At 42.3% G+C, this 18040-nt stretch overlaps 1 protein-coding gene across 3 annotated transcripts in view; it reads right to left on the reverse strand.

Annotated features, from left to right (window-relative positions):
• B3GNTL1 (UDP-GlcNAc:betaGal beta-1,3-N-acetylglucosaminyltransferase like 1) overlaps positions 1 to 18040 on the reverse strand; it is a 308903-nt gene that overhangs the window by 46210 nt on the left and 244653 nt on the right. For all 3 annotated transcript variants that reach the window (XM_007072584.4, XM_043528665.1, XM_037914032.2), the window contains one exon: positions 12897 to 13021. In XM_007072584.4, the coding sequence (XP_007072646.2) occupies positions 12897 to 13021 (125 nt within the window). The remainder of the gene's footprint in view (positions 1 to 12896; positions 13022 to 18040) is intronic.

Raw genomic sequence — 18040 nt, forward strand, 5'->3', positions numbered from 1 at the left:
CTGCTTTCCCAGTGGCATTGAGTTGCATTTCCTACCTTTTGTTCAATTTGTGAAAGATGGGCTTGAACAGAAAGGCTGGATCCAAATATCCCTGAATGTGAAGAAGTTCAGATCTGGATTCTTACTTGCCATCTTGGGCCAAATTCTTGAACTAGATTTTATTTCTGTTTCTTTCATTTTCTGGTGACTTTCTTGTACTGAAAATCTGTTGATAGTATATATTTTTCCATTTGGAAAATTATTCCTAAGTCTTTCATAATTTTCCCAAGATCTTTCTTGCTATGCCTCCCATGGAGCCATCAGTCATTAGGGATGGACAGAAGTACAGGAGCCAAAATTTTGCAGGAGCGAAGTGGGGGCATTCAAGCATAGTGGTAATGTAGCTATGTAAAATGTTCCTCTGCTTCTGAACAGCTATAACTATCCCATCCACACCAATAATGCAACAATGGAGCTCTGTGTTAAAATGCGCAGTGACCGGCTGGGTGAATGCAGGAATCAAGAACATCTGCTCTATGCAGCATATTTCTAGTCTGAAATGGCAGATAGAGTGACAATAAAAGCCATATGATTTAAGTTTTCTATGAGCAGTATTAACTTCTCCTCCATGTTCTTTGACTCCGCCCACCCCTTGGATGGGGTTACATAAGTGAATCAACAGAGCAATACCACCAGATGCACAGACATAAGTCCCACATTTGGCCTGAGATTCTACCCATGGATGCCTGGCTTTTTATGCAGAAGAGAATCATAGAGGCTTATAACAGAGATGAATCCAAAAGTGTAAAGAATTCAATGAGAGTTGGAGAGAGACCTTTTCAAATGTAAGGTTTTGAAAGAAAAAAATAACACCTTTCAATCTAAACTACAGATGGACTATCTCAGACTCAGGATCCAAGCACCCCAGAATTTGCAGTAAGTTCAGAACCTGATCTGAACCTTGCAGATAAGGCCCATTTCTCAGTTGACTCTTATGTCTGTACTGGTGGATGAACTGATTTGTTTTTGTTTATTTGTTCTGTTGAACTTCACGTGAACTTCATTTAATTGCTGGATTCTAATGTCCCACTGAGTTACTACATTTATACTGTTAAAAGGTTCTATTACTGTCTGAGTTCATCATCAGGTCATGGGTCATTGATTGAGACAGAGTTTGTACTGCGGCCTCTTTTTCATTAAAGACTTATTAAGCAAAGACATAGACCATGAAATGTTAGTATCATCTACTTTTCAAGCCACTAATGAGGTCATTAGTTCCTATGGTATTTCAAATGCCAAATGCAGAAGTGGAAGCGAAAGTTAAAAACGTAACTAACCTCAACTTTGTTTCAGTTCTAGAAAAATATGTTACGCTATTCTTTTTGTATGTTTATTTTAGGATGAATATAGCATTGTAGGAAATGAGGTAACTACTCCTATGATCATCACTTAAATGAGGTCACTTCCTCAGAAAACCATTAAAACTTCCCAATCATGTCTGTTTGGTATTGAATATTCTCTTTTCCTTTGCTTGGATAGCACTGCAAGTCTTTGGGATCTGAATCCACGTGGCTTCTGTGAGCTGTTATTTGTTTATACCTATTTCTTTTCAAGGGTTCAGAATCAGGATCTATAAAACTAATTTCATTTTCAACATACAATGTATTATGAAAATTCTTGGATATTACTGTAAACCATTTGCTTTGGTCTGTCTCATTGTTTCTGGATAAAAATCCTGACTTGTCATTTTTCGGTGCAAAAAAGGCGTGCACTGGTAGTGAAATTTCTCTTGATCAAAATTTGCGGACTGGTAAAAAACAATAACACCTTACATATAAATATCAGTCTTCATGTGTAATCCTGCAGAAAAGGAAAATTGTAAAGCTTTACTACTGCTCTCTTTTACTAATTAATTCCACAATTAATTCAATAGTTTAAGGTATAGCTCACTTTTCTCTCCTTTGGCATGCTAAAAATCTATGCTTTTTACAAACTGCCTTAACTGCCCTACTAGAATACATCCCATTAATAAACTACCTCTGATATTCCATCAGATTGGAGAATCCAGGCTCTGTAGCACAAAGCATACATAACCAAATAATATATATCAATAAGAGATAAAACTGTTTGGATCCCAGAGATGCAGTTTGTGGGATTTTAATAAATTTTATGTATTAAACTTTGCAGAAACAATTTTGTGAAACTTGTGCTGCTTGTTCCTACAAATAGCATGTGTTTGCCGTATCTTTTATTTGATAGTATGATGAGAACATTTATAACAATGTTACTATTTTTGTATGAAATGGAATAACAGATTTTAAGTGCACTTCACTCAGACTCTATCCTCACACAAAGAAACAGTTACTTACTGTAACTGTGGTTCTTTGAGATATGATGCAGATGTGTATTCCACTTAGCTGTATGCATGCCCAGCGCACCAGAGCTGAAGACATTTGCCTAACAGTACCCATAGAGCAGCATTCATATCTCATGGTCATAGCCCCTCCCCTGACTATATGAGGCAGCACTGCCCTGACCCCTCTCAGTTCCTTCACATTGAATGCCCAGAAACTTGGCTCTGACGCAGAAGGGATGGAGGGTGGGTTGTGGTATACACATCTGCATCACATCTCGAAGAACCACAGTTACAATAAGTAACTGTGTATTCCACTTAGACTCCAAGTCCTGCCTTCTGGGGTGGGTACTGTATGTGAGTGACCTATTTAAACTAGGATTGCATGACCACCCTACCAAAACCTGTATCTGCTCTGGAAGATGTGGTAATGGTATAATAGTTCATAAATATATGTACGGACAACCATGTAGTCGCCCTGCAAATGTCCAATATTGAGATGTCACCAAACACCGCAATTGATGTTACTTGCATTCATAGGCACTGACTTTATGAGTGCTCCGGGGCTGGAGCACCCATCGGCAGCCCACCTATCAGCTCCCCCTTACGCCTTCCACCCGCCGGCGGGCTCTGTGGATCAGCACCTCCCTCTCCCTCGCTGCTGTTCTGTGGTGTGCGGGAGGCTGGGAGGGTGGGGGAGGAGTGAGGATGAGGCATGCTCGGAGGAGTGGAACTGGGCAGGAAGAGGTGGGGTGGGGGTGGGGCAGAAAGAGGCAGGGCAGTGGTGGAGTGGGGACAGGAAGAGGAGGGAGGGGGTCGGGCCTTGGGGGAAGGGGTGGGGAGGCGGCGGGGCCTGGATCAGAGCTGGGGGTTGAGCACCCCCTGGCCGTTTGGAAAGTCGGTGCCTCTGCTTGCATTCACATAGAATGAGCTCACACCAACTGAGGAGGCGTAGCCAAAGCTATTTCATATGCAGTCTCGATATAGGATGGTATCCATTTAGAGATAGTCTGTGAAAAGACCGCTTGACCCTTCATACGATTGGCATATGACACAAACAGGTGAGGCAAAGCACAACATGGTTCAGTCCTGTCCAGGTAGAAGGCTAGACATCCCTTGACATCTAATGTATGCAGACGCTGCTCCTCCAGAGATGAATGCAGCTTAGGAAAGAACACAGGTAAATATACCACCTGGTTCAAATGAAACTGAGAAACCACTTTAGATAGATATTTTGGGTGTGACTGTAAAGTAACTTTGTCCTTGGAGAATTGTTTATAAGGACGCTCTGCCATCAGCGCCTGAAACTCACACACTCTTCTCATGGATGTTATTGCCACCAGGAACACAGCCTTCTGACACAAAAGTGGAAAGGGACAAGAGGCCAAGGGCTCAAACAGAGGTCCCATTAAAGCCACTAGAACTGTGTTAAGGTCCTACAGAGGAACTGCAAGGAAGAGGACATGTAAATCTTCCTGCTCATCAGCTCCATTAGTTTAGAGTCCTTATCCTTGGGAGTGGACTTAAACCTGCCCTGCCAGGCTCTATCATTCACTGCAGTTATAACCAGGGAATTTGGGGCTGGATTGGAGTAAAAACCCTCAGATCCCTGCACCGGAATGAAGTAGCACTTCTCCACGTGTTTCGCTGCAAGTGGTCCTGAAGTCAGCATGCTCCAGAGGATCTTAGCAGGCTCAATAAGTGCATCATTAATGGGGCGGGGGACTCTCCTGGGGCAGATGGCTGCAGGATATCCACTAACTCGTGGGTGTTGTTCTGCAGGAACTCTGCTTAAATACCTAGAGAAGCAGCCACATGCCACAAAAGGTCCTGGTATGCCTTATAACCATCCAATACTGAAAGGGAGAAAGAGCCAGGGACCGTGGAATCATCCAGGGATGAAAATGAAGCAGTCAACTGTGCTAGACCTGGATGTTGGTGCTGACAGGGCACTGGTGGTCAGTAGGCATCGGGCTAGGGGCCCTGTCCTGACCATGAGATGGTTGCCAATCCTGGTGCCCATAACGCTCCATGAACGATCCCCAATGTGGGTCAGGTGATGGAGAATGAGAGGAGGAAGATGGGTTTCAGGGGATAAAAGTGGAGCCAGCCGGTCTGACTTGTCCACAACCCAGAATGACAAGGGAGCTGGCACCAACACTGCAAATAATACTGGTGGTGCTGAGTATGCCTCCCTCATTTCTTGATGCTGGAAGCTGTGTCAACTTCAAAGTTGGCAGCGGTACCGAGGTAACTGATGCTGCCGAAGTGGAGGGTAACATCAGTGGCACCGGTGACAAGGGTGCTGAAGACACTCCTGATGCTAGGGAGGTCTCTTGCGCTGAGCCTGGCACCAGCCCCACTTCCACAGACTGCAAAAAAGAAACACTGGGGTATGCTGAAGACAGAGTCACAGGTTCAGCAGCTCACCCAGCCAATGGGGCTATAAAAGACACAGCCCTGGCAAAGTCCTGGACCGAGGGCAAAGTTGGGACAGAAAGACAAAGGAGGTCTGTTGCTGCCTAATATGCTGCTGGCGCAGAAACACCTGGTGCCGACATGACCCTCAATGGACACCGCAGGGCCGGAATCAGAGTGTGATGAGTTGGACCCCCATTCTGGGATGCCACCTGATGTACTGGGATTTCATTGAGTCTGCCTGCTCCACTAGCCTGGAGCCTCCACTCCCTCTCGCTGTTTTGCTGAATTAGGGTCTCCGGCCTCTGGCAGCATGCTCACACAGGTAGGGACCAGCTGTAGAATAACAGAGTCTGCAAACAGCTCTCTATGAGAAGACTCAGCCAGGAAATCTCCCAGCACGCAAGTGCAGCTCCCCTCTGGAAAGTACACCCAAAATAATATTGTCTTGCCCTATAGAGTAATCTATACAAGGTAAGCTCATAAATTCATCCTCTCCCTCAATGTGGAGGAAGATATGCACAACTTCTTGCCGCCCCCCACCCCCAGTTAGAAATTGCACAAACTGGGTTTAATAATAAACAAAACACATTTATTAACAATAGAAGGCAAATTTTAAGCAATTATAAGGGATAGCAAACAGAATAAAGCAGACTACCAAGCAAATAAAACAAAACACGCATACTTAAAGAGACTGGTTTCAAGAAGTAATTGCTCATCTTGTTTTAGGCAATTTGCGGAGTTTCTTGTAGCTTAGAGTTCCAGTTATTTCTCTTTACAGACTAGACTCCTATCTTAGTCTGGATCCAGCCCTTGCCTTTCCCACCACTCAGTTCCTTTGTCTCTTCGGGTACTTTCAGCAGTCTTTCTTCTTGGGCAGGAAGGCAAGAGAGAAGAGACCTGTTTGCCTTACTCCCCAGCCTTAAATAAGATTTACATAAGGCAGGAATCTTTTGTTTTCCAGTCTTGACCTCCCTGTCCTTTTAGTGGAAAATTACTGGAAGTCCAAGATGGTGTTTAGTACCAGGTGACAGGACCTCTGACCTAGTAATGTCACAGCTATATTCCAGGATGCCTCTCAGTAAGGAGAGAGATTAGTATCTTCGAAATCTTATTGTTTCTTCCTAATGGCCCACCCAGGCTGATGGCCTGTTGTCTGGTGGGTGTCTCCCAACTACACACAGAGTTGTAATAGTTACATAGTCAATATTCCTACCTTTAGATATAGAAATGATACATGCACACAAATTGGATAATCACATTCCGTAAATTATAACCTTTCCAATGATACCTTACATGACCCATCTTGCATAAAATATATCTCAGTTATGCCATATCCATATCATAAGCATATTTCCAAAAAGAATATGGGGTATAACATCACACAGAGTCAATGGTACAGGATCTCTGACCTCCTTGTGTGGTATGGGGGAGTGGTTAAAGGGACCTGCTCCATCCCGTGCACCAGCAGTCCTCTCACAACCTGGAATGGCCTCGGTCAGTCTTATGCAACCTTTTCCTCTGTGCACTTGATGGGGAATGACTCCTCTGTCTCTTCAGAGAGGCACCAGCTCCAGCAGGTGAAGTGGCAACTCCCTCAGAACCCCAGGGCAACCTCGTATCTGACGAGGGACTTGGTGCCTAAGCAGGCTGCATGGCCTGTTCGACCAAGTGCTGTTTCAGATGAAGTTCCCTTGCTTCCCGGGTCCATTAGATGAACGATCTGCAAATCAAACACTGCTCCTTGATGTGGGCTTTGCCTACACATAGCAAGTACCACGTGTAGGCATTGTTGTTAGGGATTGCTCCCCCACACGACAGACAATGTTTAAACCCTGGTGAGGGCATGTGACGGGTTGGATCACAGAAACCCTCTGGGATTGCCACCTGATGTGCCAAGACTATTTCTGCTCCTGCTTTCCTGCCTTGTCGGCCTAGGACTTCAGTGGCCTACCTGGTTTGAGCCAGGCCCGCTAGCCTCCTGCAAACCCAGACCCAGGTCTGAACCACATCCTCTAACAGCTGTAGGCTTAACTGAAAGCAGCTTACAGAAGTGTGCCTGTCTTTAACACTCAGATGCCCAGCTCCCAATGGGGTCCAAACCCTAAATAAATCTGTTTTACCCTGTATAAAGCTTATAGAGCATAAACTCATAAATTGTTCACCCTCTATAACACTGATAGAGAGATATGCACAGCTGTCCCCCCCCCACAAGTATTAATACATACTCTGGGTTAATTAATGAGTAAAAAGTGATTTTATTAAGTACAGAAAGTAGGATTTAAGTGGTTCCAAGTAGTAACAGACAGAACAAAGTGAATTACCAAACAAAATAAAATAAAACACGCCAGTCTAAGTCTAGCACAGTAATAAAAACTGAATACAGATAAAATCTCACCCTTAGAGATGTTTCAATAAGTTTCTTTCACAGACTGGAGCTGGACACCTTCCTAGTCTGGGCACAATCCTTTCCCCTGGTATAGCCCTTGTTCCAGCTCAGGTGGTAGCTAGGGGATTCCTCATGATGGCTGCCCTCCTTAATCATAGCTCATAGAATATCAGGGTTGAAAGGGACCTCAGGAGGTCATCTAGTCCCAAAGCAGGACCAATCCCCAATTTTTGCCCCAGATCCCTAAATGGCCCCCTCAAGGATTGAGCTCACAACCCTGGGTTTAGCAGGCTAATGCTCAAACCACTGAGCTATCCCTCCTCCTTGTTCTGTTCCACCCACTTATATATCTTTTGCATAAGGCGGGAATACCTTGTCCCTCTGGATTCCCACCCCTCCTTCTCAGTGGAAAAGCACCAGGTTAAAGATGGATTCCAGTTCAGGTGACATGATCACATGTCCTGTGAGACCCCAAGCCTTCATTCCTCTCAGCCTGACTCACAGGAAGGCCTGCCTGCAAACAGAGCCATCCGCAGTCAATTGTCCTGGTTGATGGGAGCCATCAAGATTCCAAACCGCCATTAATGGCCCACACTTTGCATAACTACAATAGGACCTCAGAGTTATATTTCATATTTCTAGTTTCAGATACAAGAGTGATACATTTATACAGATAGGATGACCACACTCAGTAGATTATAAGCTTTGTAATGATATCTTACAAGAGACCTTTTGCATGAAGCATATTTTAGTTATATTATATTCACACTCATACTTTTATAAAATACTTTTATAAAATCATATAGAGTGGTCACAGGGCATCACCAGGGAAACACTTAAACTACAGCTAACTAACTCTATACAACTAAAAAAGTCACTAAAAGAGAGGGATTGTGAGGTGAAACCCACACAGAGCTCCAACTCGAGCCACAGGTGGTAAAAAGAAACTGAGGGGGGTCGGGGCGGCACCACCTCATATCGCCACGGAAGAGGTTGTGGCCAGAAGGTGCAAGTGCCATCCCCTATGGGTACTGCCAGGCAAAATTCTCCAGCTCTGATGTGCTGGGCACATGCACACCAAAGTGGAATACATGGCTGCCTCTACTCAGAGAAGAACCAAAACATCTAATAATGTAGTCTGATGCCCCAGTATAGAAGAGGTAAGAGTTTTTTTCCAACTTTGCAGCTATTTCCACCCTCTAGTCATCTGGACTATAAAGTATATTAATAATTGAAAGTGACAAAAGATCATTAATGCCTACAGTTAAACATAATCAAATGTTTGGCTGACTGCCATTGGCCAGTTGCTTTTTTTTTCTTTCTGTGTAACCAGTTGGGAGCTGCAAAAGTCGGCAAATCTTGTTGGTTTTTTTTTCCCCCTGAAGGGTAAAAAGGGGCCTCACACACGCTGTGATCAGCCCCACGGATGATTCAGAATGCCTGCTACCTTTGTTGAAAGATTGGATGACACGCATTTACATAAACAAACCATATTCTTCATCTTACTGAAGATTTATTTCTTCTTCTTGAAGTCTGGGACTAAGTTACAAGCACTAACAAAAAAATCAACTCTTATAAACAACTTTTTGCTCTCAGACAAAAAAATATTCTTGTTTTGTGGCTTACTGCTTCAAAATTCATGCCAACCCAGATAATCCATAGACAATTTCTGCAAGCCAATTTTAAAATTTGAATCAACTGGTTACTTTGCTCATAATTTAATTGTACACATTTATTTCTTTGGAATTTGAAAACCACTAAAAGAATGGAAGGATGGATAGTATTATGGAGAACCTGGGAAATCTCTGTATTAATGTTATGTATAATTCAATTTCCACACTCACTTATGTCTTGCTATCCACTGTGTATAAAGTGGTTAATTTCTTTCCAGAAACAGAGGAACAAGTGATGAATTGACTGCATGTCGGTCACACAGACATGTCAGGTTTGGTGTGAATGGACTATCCAGAACTGTGTGACATGTGAATGGAGATACCTTGGAGACACAATGGAGACCAATGACCAGAATATTAACTTTAAGTGACTCCAGCCAAGGGGACTTTTTGGATGTGGATGGGCAAATAACCTGTTTGACCACAAACCCTCCCCTACCTGAATGCATGGGGAGGGCAGTACATGTGAAAACAGCATGGCTGGAACTTGGGACAAAGGACTGAGGTGTTAGGAGAGGGGGATAAGAATCCTGCTCTCCCAGGGGATGACACAATTCAATCAGGGATGATTGGGCAAGGCCAGGGAAGTTGGATGCAAGGGAAGTCCTGCCTACTTAAACAAGGAAAAGCTGGAGAGTTAGGCAAGACACATTTGTTCAGGCTTTGCTTTATTATTTTAACCCTAAATAGTGTGTGTGACAGATATTGCAACCCCTTAATATATTTAAGTTTACAAATGGTTTCTATATCACAGTGGGCCTGGGATTGTATGCAGTTCTGGGCGGGTGTGCGGGATGGTTGCCACAACTCCTCTAAGAACCAAAAACTGTGGGTGGGTGGGGTGATAAAGGTGAATCACTTAAGTTGTAAACACCTCCAGAGAGGTAGCTACACCCCAGAGAGGCTTAAATATGCTGGTTTAAACTAGGTTATTCAGAGACCAACAGACAAAGAAAGGGCTTTTGATATAAAAAGGGTAGGTTTAAACTTTAAATTGACTCAGGGCCTTATTTCTGATCCAGAGGACCTTCTGGCCAAAGGGGGCCCCAAACCTTGCGGAAGGGTTGGAATGGCTACAGCCTGCTAAGGCCTGAGTAGACTGATGGGTGTCTCCAGGTATGTTTAGTGTGTGTTTAAATCTGTTTATTGTTTTTATGATGTTTTGTCTGTAATGCTTTTACCTTAACAATAAATGAGCTTGTCTAGAAGGAGCTGTGTAGTTACTTGTAACTGCTGGCATTACACTGTTCATAACCCTAGAAGAGAAAGCAATGCACTGATACTGGCTGTATCTCCAGCAAGCCAGTATCCCAGTCACAGTGTAAGGCAGGGAGCTGTGCAGCTTTAAAACCCTGGGTCAGAAAGGAATGGGACAAGGGTCGCTGCCCAGAGACAGGTGATGGCTGGAGACTTCAGACCTGACTGGGGCACTCCTGGAGTGGACCGTGGGGGATACAAGTGCAGTCAACCTGAAACTGTGTCACTGTGTTCCAGCTGACTAACAAATAAAGTCTTGTTTTGAAAAGGCTGTCCTCTGTCTCTGAAAACATCTGCTGGTTGCAGAGCTTCTAAGAGGGTGAATCTCAACAGGAGTCTAAGCTTATCTGGACCTGCTGAAGGAGCCACAGTGAGAAAGAGCCAAAGACCCAGTCTGGGTGTAACATAACCAAGAGGATCCCCTTTAGCAAAGTGGAGGCCCAGGGCTGTCATTAAGAAGGGTACACTCCCAGAAAGACAGTACATAGGATGGAGGCATAGCACACCCTATGGATCTAGAAAACTACTGAGACAGAACATGGAGGGATGAGCTTCTAGAAGAGGTGGAGGATACTGTAAGGCAACTTATGAAGACCTGATGTTACTAATAAGGTTAGGCTCTTGCACAGGTGACAATGAACTTCTATTTTTCACTGTTTCTGCAACAACACACCTTGAGGTCATCCACATCAAGTGGTTCCCAAAGTTATTTACAACTTTGGCACAGCACAGTGTAGGCATCCAAGAAAAAAGATTACACAACTTCATGTTAAGAAAAAATCACATAAAATAATACTAACAGTAACAATAATAATGGGGTGGGGAAGCCAACAGGAAAAATAGCAAGACAGAAAAATGAGACAGAGAAGATGCCAATTTGGATGCCTAAAAATGCACATCTGAAACAGTTTATAGAAGTTCCACATTCTCAGTAAATGTTGTAATCCAGGATGCTTATGCCACACAACCTTGCACATTTGAATAAGCAATAGCTTGCAATAAACTCAGAACATGCTCATTTCCAAAAATAAGATGCTTTCCCACAGAAACAAGCAACAATCTTCCAAGAAGATTTAGCATCCTGTGGCGCATGGCTGAGACGTCTGTAACTAGCTGCCAAATTGGACATACATATGAACAGAAAGAAAAACCCTTATATTTAAATAATAGTAAAAGGGAAGTCATTCACCTTATATTTATTTGAAAAATTAACATTTTTTTCTACCTGATTTAAACAAATACTTCAGAGTTTATTATCTATATTAAAAAAATAGCATATAGTTGCACCCTACTACTTACCATCAGCAACTCTTTAAGAACTAACCAATGTACAGAGACAAAACCAGGTTTTTAGTTTTACTAATTAACTCTGTAGAGCCCATACAGCTAAGACTGAGGTTATGTTTAGACTGACACAAACAAAGAAACAAAAACCCCTTGGGTTAGCTACCTGAATTAGCTAATTCAGGTTAAAATCATAGTGAAGACATGCAACTCAGTTTTTAACTTTGGTTCGTAGCTTGAGTTAAAGCTTATAGGAGACCCTGGGGGCTGAATTCAAGTTGCTAACTCTAGTTAAAAGCTGAATTGCTATGTCTTCACTCCTATTTTAACCCAAGTTAGCTAAGGTGGGTTAGCTAACCCAAGTTAGGAACATACTTTTCCCTCCAATATAGACATATCCAAAGTGAGTGAAAATCCTATTCTATTTCATGCATCTATAACAAAATGATTTAGTGTACTGCTGCAACTGCAATGAAGGAACAGGTCTCTCTGAAGAAATAACTTGGTTCACAGAGCACTTTATTAGTAGGTATGTATATGATGTACAAGAAGGAAACAGCCCAGTTTGCTTCTCAGATCCCAGGCTGAGCTTACACGACTGCCAGTTAGGAAGATCATCTTTTGATGGGTAAAATGATATAGGGAATCACCAATACCATTTTACAGAATTTCTTTTCAGGGTACAATAGCACTGTAAATGCAGTGACTTGTGAGAAAGGTCTTGAAATAATTACTCTGCAACATCATGTGTTTTTCAAACTTCAGAAACTGAATCAGTTTTTTAAGTTGTTTAAGGGAGGGAAAGAAAATAGACCAGTAACAATAAAATTATCAGATGAGAAGTTCACTGCCAGCTCAATTTTTTACTTTTTTAAATCAACTATTTTGTTAACATGTGACAAAACTCAATACTAAGTATGGTAGTTCTTTTTTAAATTAAAATTTCAATTACTTCTTATTCGCTTCCTATTTCAGGAATCATGTACCAACTTTTTATCTGAAGCAAATTAAAGAAGATTAGTCATAAAGGCCTAATACTACCTGGCAATTACAGAGCATCTTTTGTTAGAGGATCTCAAAACCACGTTACAATGATTAAGTAATTAAGTATAATTTCCTATTGTTAGGTATAATTATCCCCCTTTTACAAATTGGTAAACTGAGGCACAGAGAGATTAAATGATTTGGCCAAAGTTACGCAGTGAATGAGTGACAGCATTAGAATCCAAGAAGTCCTAAGAGTTCGAACACCAAGATCCCACTACTTCTCTCAAACTGGGATTATAGTGAGAAAAGAAAAGGTAAGCAGCCTGCCACTGTCAGAAGATGCCATTACTGGTATACTACATTATGCTCTCCATATCATTGCAAGATTGAGGCATAGTTAAAGCTAATTATCTTGTCACTAAGCCCCCCTATAAAAGTGCGAAACGGAACAAGTATCTTGATCATCTACACTTGGGAAAGTGATTAACCACCTCACTTCCACTGCCAACAACCCATGAAACAAGCAAGTTTTATCTATTACAAAAATACAACTTACTCTAGAACAGAATGAGTTGCTGCCTGTGGATGGTAGCGATACTGGAGGAGGCACTGGTCAACTCGAAAGACTCCACCACCCTTTCGGATATGTTCATAAAAGAACAGCAAGTCTTCCGGAACACCCTGTAGAGAAACAGCTCATTCAATACAAAAGCCGCTGGCATTCCTCATTAAAATATTACAAGTCACAGAGTGCATCTTTAATTGTTTTGCCAAATAAATATGTGACGCGTTGGATCACAGAAACCTCCTGGGATTTGCCACCTGATGTGCCAAGACTACTTCTGCTCCTGCTTTCCTGCCTTGTCAGCTTAGGACTTCAGTGCCCTGCCTGGTTTGAGCCAGGCCCGCTAGCCTGCTGCAAACCCAGACCCAGGTCTGAACCACATCCCCTAACAGCAGTAGGCTCAATTGAAAGCAGCTTACAGAAGTGTGCCTGTCTTTACACTCAGATGTCCAACTCCCAATGGAGTCCAAACTCCAAATAAATCTGTTTTACCCTGTATAAAGCTTATACAGGGTAAACTCATAAATTGTTTGCCCTCTATAACACTGATAGAGAGATATGCACAGCTGTTCCCCCCCCCCAAAGTATTAATACATACTCTGGGTTAATTAATAAGTAAAAAGTGATTTTATTAAGTACAGAAAGTAGGATTTAAGTGGTTCCAAGTAGTAACAGACAGAACAAAGTGAATTACCAAGCAAAATAAAATAAAACATGCCAGTCTAAGTCTAGCACAGTAATAAAAACTGAATACAGATAAAATCTCACCCTTAGAGATGTTTCAATAAGTTTCTTTCATAGACTGGAGCTGGACACCTTCCTAGTCTGGGCACAATCCTTTCCCCTGGTATAGCCCTTGTTCCAGCTCAGGTGGTAGCTAGGGGATTCCTCATGATGGCTGCCATCCTTGTTCTGATCCACCCACTTATATATCTTTTGCATGAGGCAGGAATCCTTTGTCCCTCTGGGTTCCCAACCCTCCTTCTAGTGGAAAAAACCAGGTCAAAGATGGATTCCAGTTCAGGTGACATGATCACATGTCCTGTGAGACCCCAAGCCTTCATTCCTCTCAGCCTGACTCACAGGAAGGCCTGCCTGCAAACAGAGCTATCCACAGTCAATTGTCCTGGTTGATGGGAGCCATCAAGATTCCAAACCGCCATTAATGGCCCACACTTTGCATAACTACAATAGGCCCTTGGAGTTATATTTCATATTTCTAGTTTCAGATACAAGAGTGATACATTTATACAAATAGGATGACCACACTCAGTAGATTATAAGCTTTGTAATGATATCTTACAAGAGACCTTTTGCATGAAGCATATTTTAGTTACATTATATTCACACTGTATATATAGAGTGCGTCACAACATAGTTTTAAAATTTGTCTCCTGAATCTCTTTTTGTGTAGACCCAAAAGTTGTCTAATGGGTCTTTAAAGAAATTTACCCAAATATAAGATAATGCTCGTTGAAAACCAGTCAACACTGCTTGAAACTGAAGCCCTGTGAGCCAATGCTGACCATGGAGACAAGAATAGCAAAAGAAAGGTCTTTTCATTTTGATGAGGCTTGTAAAGCTTTATGCATGATAGCCCCAAAAGAGGCAAACTGAACTGCTTAAAAGTTCATGAAACCTAAAATGTTAAGTAAGCAAATAATTTATTTAATGGAATCTGTGACTTTATAATAGTGTTATTTACAGAGTTACAGTTCTTTCGTTGGCTCCCATTCAAAGTTTCATATTGGTCCCCACTAGGGACAGGTTAACCAGGTCCAATAAAATGAGAGCCAAACCTTTACTCAAACCTTAGACTGATTTAAGGTTTGAAAAAGTTCAGTGTTGTTTTCTTTCCTTTTAATTTTCATGAACTGGTCTCTGCTTCTGACTAGGACTGGAAGCAGCAGTGCTGAAGCAATGCAAGAAAAGTTGTTCTCCCAGAATTCCTGAACCAACACCATCTAAGAAGTATTAGAAATCTTATGAATAAGGCTATGATTATGTCACAGAAGTCATGGAATCCGTGACTTCTATTGACCTCCATGATATTTTCTGCCCCCAGGCTGGAGCTCCCAGCCAGCTCCCCCTCCCCCCAGCTCCCAGCCCCCTCACTGGTGGAGACACCTTGCAGCTGTCCAGCCAGGGGCAACGGGGACTCCCCGCAGCTGCCCAGATGCAGCGGGCAGTCCCCACAACTGCCCAGCCATGGTGGGCGGGAAGGGGACCCCCCGGAGCTGACCAGCCGCGGCGGGCAGCTGGGGGACTCTGCAGCTCCCAGCCGTGGTCGCTGGCGGGGGACCCCCATCATGACTGCCCAGCCGCCCCGGGAGCAAGGGAACCCTGCAGCAGCCCAGCCCCACAGGCAGGATGACCCCGCAGCTTCCACTCCCCACGGTGGTGGGGGACCCAAGAACTCCCACTGACCGCAGTGGTGTGGGACCCGGGAGCCCCAGCAGCAGTGGGTGCTGAACCCACCTCCGCATTTTGTTAGGGACATTTTTAGTGAAAGTCAGGGACAAGTCACGGGCTGCTGTGAATTTTTGTTTATTGCCCATGACCTGTCCATGAGTTTTACTAAAATATCTGTGACAAAAACTTAGCTTTACTTATGAATAGCTGCAATATTTCTAACCTGCTTTGTAGAGCAATGAATTTGGGATAAGCAGTCCAACCATACTCCAGTGATTGAGTTAGGACCTCAAACATGATCAATGAGACAACCTTGCATCAGACTTCAAAAAAAAAAAAAAAAAAGGTCATGCCATAGACAAAGCGTAAAAGGGGCAGTGATATGGCCAGTGGTACTCTATTACATGTCAGCCATACCTCAGATTATAAAAGCACCTTGAAAAGCATGGCCCTATTCTATATGTCATTATAAAGGATGGAAAGTATGTGTTTGTACTTAGCAATGGTGCAACCATTTGAAAAAATTAAAGTAAAACATGGTTTAAAACGTATAATTATCACACACATTTTCACACACTGTTTTTCTCTCCTCCCACTCATTGTTTCTGAGAGATCACATGACTACCATGCAAATAAACATACAATACAAGGAGTATTCATTCAGTATTTGAGTGTGGCACCTAGTAAAAGCTGAAGAGGCAATATAACAAAGACAAACACAAAGAAGAGAAAGAGAGAAAAAATTACATTCACTATCTCAGGACATCAGGTAGGCAGAAACAGACTAAAGCTTATGTATTTATTGTATTTAAAGCTTAGGTATTTTATTTCTACAGAAAAAATAATAAATACACTAATTAATTAAAATGATTAAAATATTCTGGCTATTGCCATAGCTTGTGTGCTCCTCACAGCATTAAGAAAATACAATTAAAATAAATAATTTCTACGAACTTGGACCCTGCCCCTCATTCAAGTTCACATTATTGGTAGTATGTGGGGAAAGAGAGTTGTAAATTTATGATTAGAGATGGAACTGTAGCGTCTGTTTTAGCAGAGAAGAGACAATTTGTTGCAATGATTAAAAAAGGGGTTCCTGGTGGAGGCTGCTGGACACAGACTCACTCTGTGGTCCTCAGCCATGGGCAGAACACCTTACTGCAGTAGAGGCTTTCTAACTTTTCAAAGTGACTAACACAGTTTAATGTGTTGTTAATGTCATCACATTTAGAGTATACCTAAGAACTGGCTTGGACTAAACAGCCATGGAGGAACAGTTTAGTACACTAAAGGATGACTCCAGGACACACAATGCAACCCCCTCTGCATTCTGGGAGAGCTCAGAACTAGAACTAGTTCTAAATTTTGCAACTCAGGTCTCTCTCTATAATTGGTTGAGCTGGAACACTGAATCTGATCCCACTCCCAAACTCTGGGGAAGTGTGGATTCAAATCCAATTGCTGGGTGACAATGGCCCATCTCTAATTGGTATGTTTATATTATGAGACACTTGCCCAGTTTTCTCATCCTAGTGCTCAGATGCTGGAGCAAGCTTTCACAGAGCTTTGTGCAGTTTGCAATTTACATGGATATCTAATGCTTCAGAGGTCACTAAAGGAATCTGGGTGAGGGTGCAGGAAGAGAAAGCAGCTGTTCCCATCAGAAAGAAAATAAAATACCATTTAGACTGAAATTCTTTGTTCCCTAAATCACACACTAAGTTGAGTCAGGCTGAGTGCATGGTTTTATTAAATATCAGTCTACTGCACTTGTCAAATTCTGGTTTGGAAATATCATTACACCACTTGCAAATATTGGTAAATCATTTTCATGTGGAGTCTCATTTTCATGCTTAAAACTGCTATGGCCGAAACATTTAGCAACATATTTCAGCATAAACTGATTAAAAACAGTTATTGTCAAAACAAAATGATCCCTCTAAAACTGGGATTTGATTCTTGGACCCTATTTTCTATTTCTTCTGCTGAAAGGGGCATTTCAGAGCAATGTGCCCAGTTCCCAGGGATGAGCAGATGCCTTGCATTGCTCAGCAGTGACCTCTCAGCTAATGAAGGAGCAGCATTGCCAAAGGAAATGCATATATTTTGCAAGGGATGGAAAGATGTTGACTATGCCATGGGTCCTGCAGGGATAGGACTACTTAGGGTTCTGGGATACGTACGGGTGCTTGCACTACAGCAGTTTCTTCCATTTTGAGATATTATCAGTTCCAGCTGTATTTCCTGTTTTAATCACTAGAAATCCATCTCACACTCGTACCACCTTTCAAAGTAGAAGGATCTGCAACCACTCTAGGGATATTTTTTAACGCTTTTTGAAAACTGATGGCTTTAGATAAAAGTACAGAATAACAAGATATACAGTAATGCAGCTAAAATGTATCCTGCAAATAATTTTCACACTCCACGAAGACAGTTGAATAGCACAGTATCACAAGTCAGTGAAATAAGTAACAGCAACCCAGAAAATAAGCAAAAAATAACTCCAGATGCTCTCTAGAACAGTTTGTTACTACTAACATTCCACCTGGACTTATAAACACCATGGCCCTTTCCACTTCTACTAGGGTTTTGTTTTGTTATAATTCTACTACTGCTACTCAAAATTGTTCAAGACTCCAGATCACTACAGAAAAGCCATAAATTCTATAAAAAACTAGTGCAGAATTCTCTCCTTTGCCTCAGAAACTGCAGCTGGAGGG

This window comes from Chelonia mydas, chromosome 14 (genome assembly GCF_015237465.2).
Source record: "Chelonia mydas isolate rCheMyd1 chromosome 14, rCheMyd1.pri.v2, whole genome shotgun sequence".
In the NCBI taxonomy this organism is placed as follows: Eukaryota; Metazoa; Chordata; order Testudines; family Cheloniidae; genus Chelonia; species Chelonia mydas.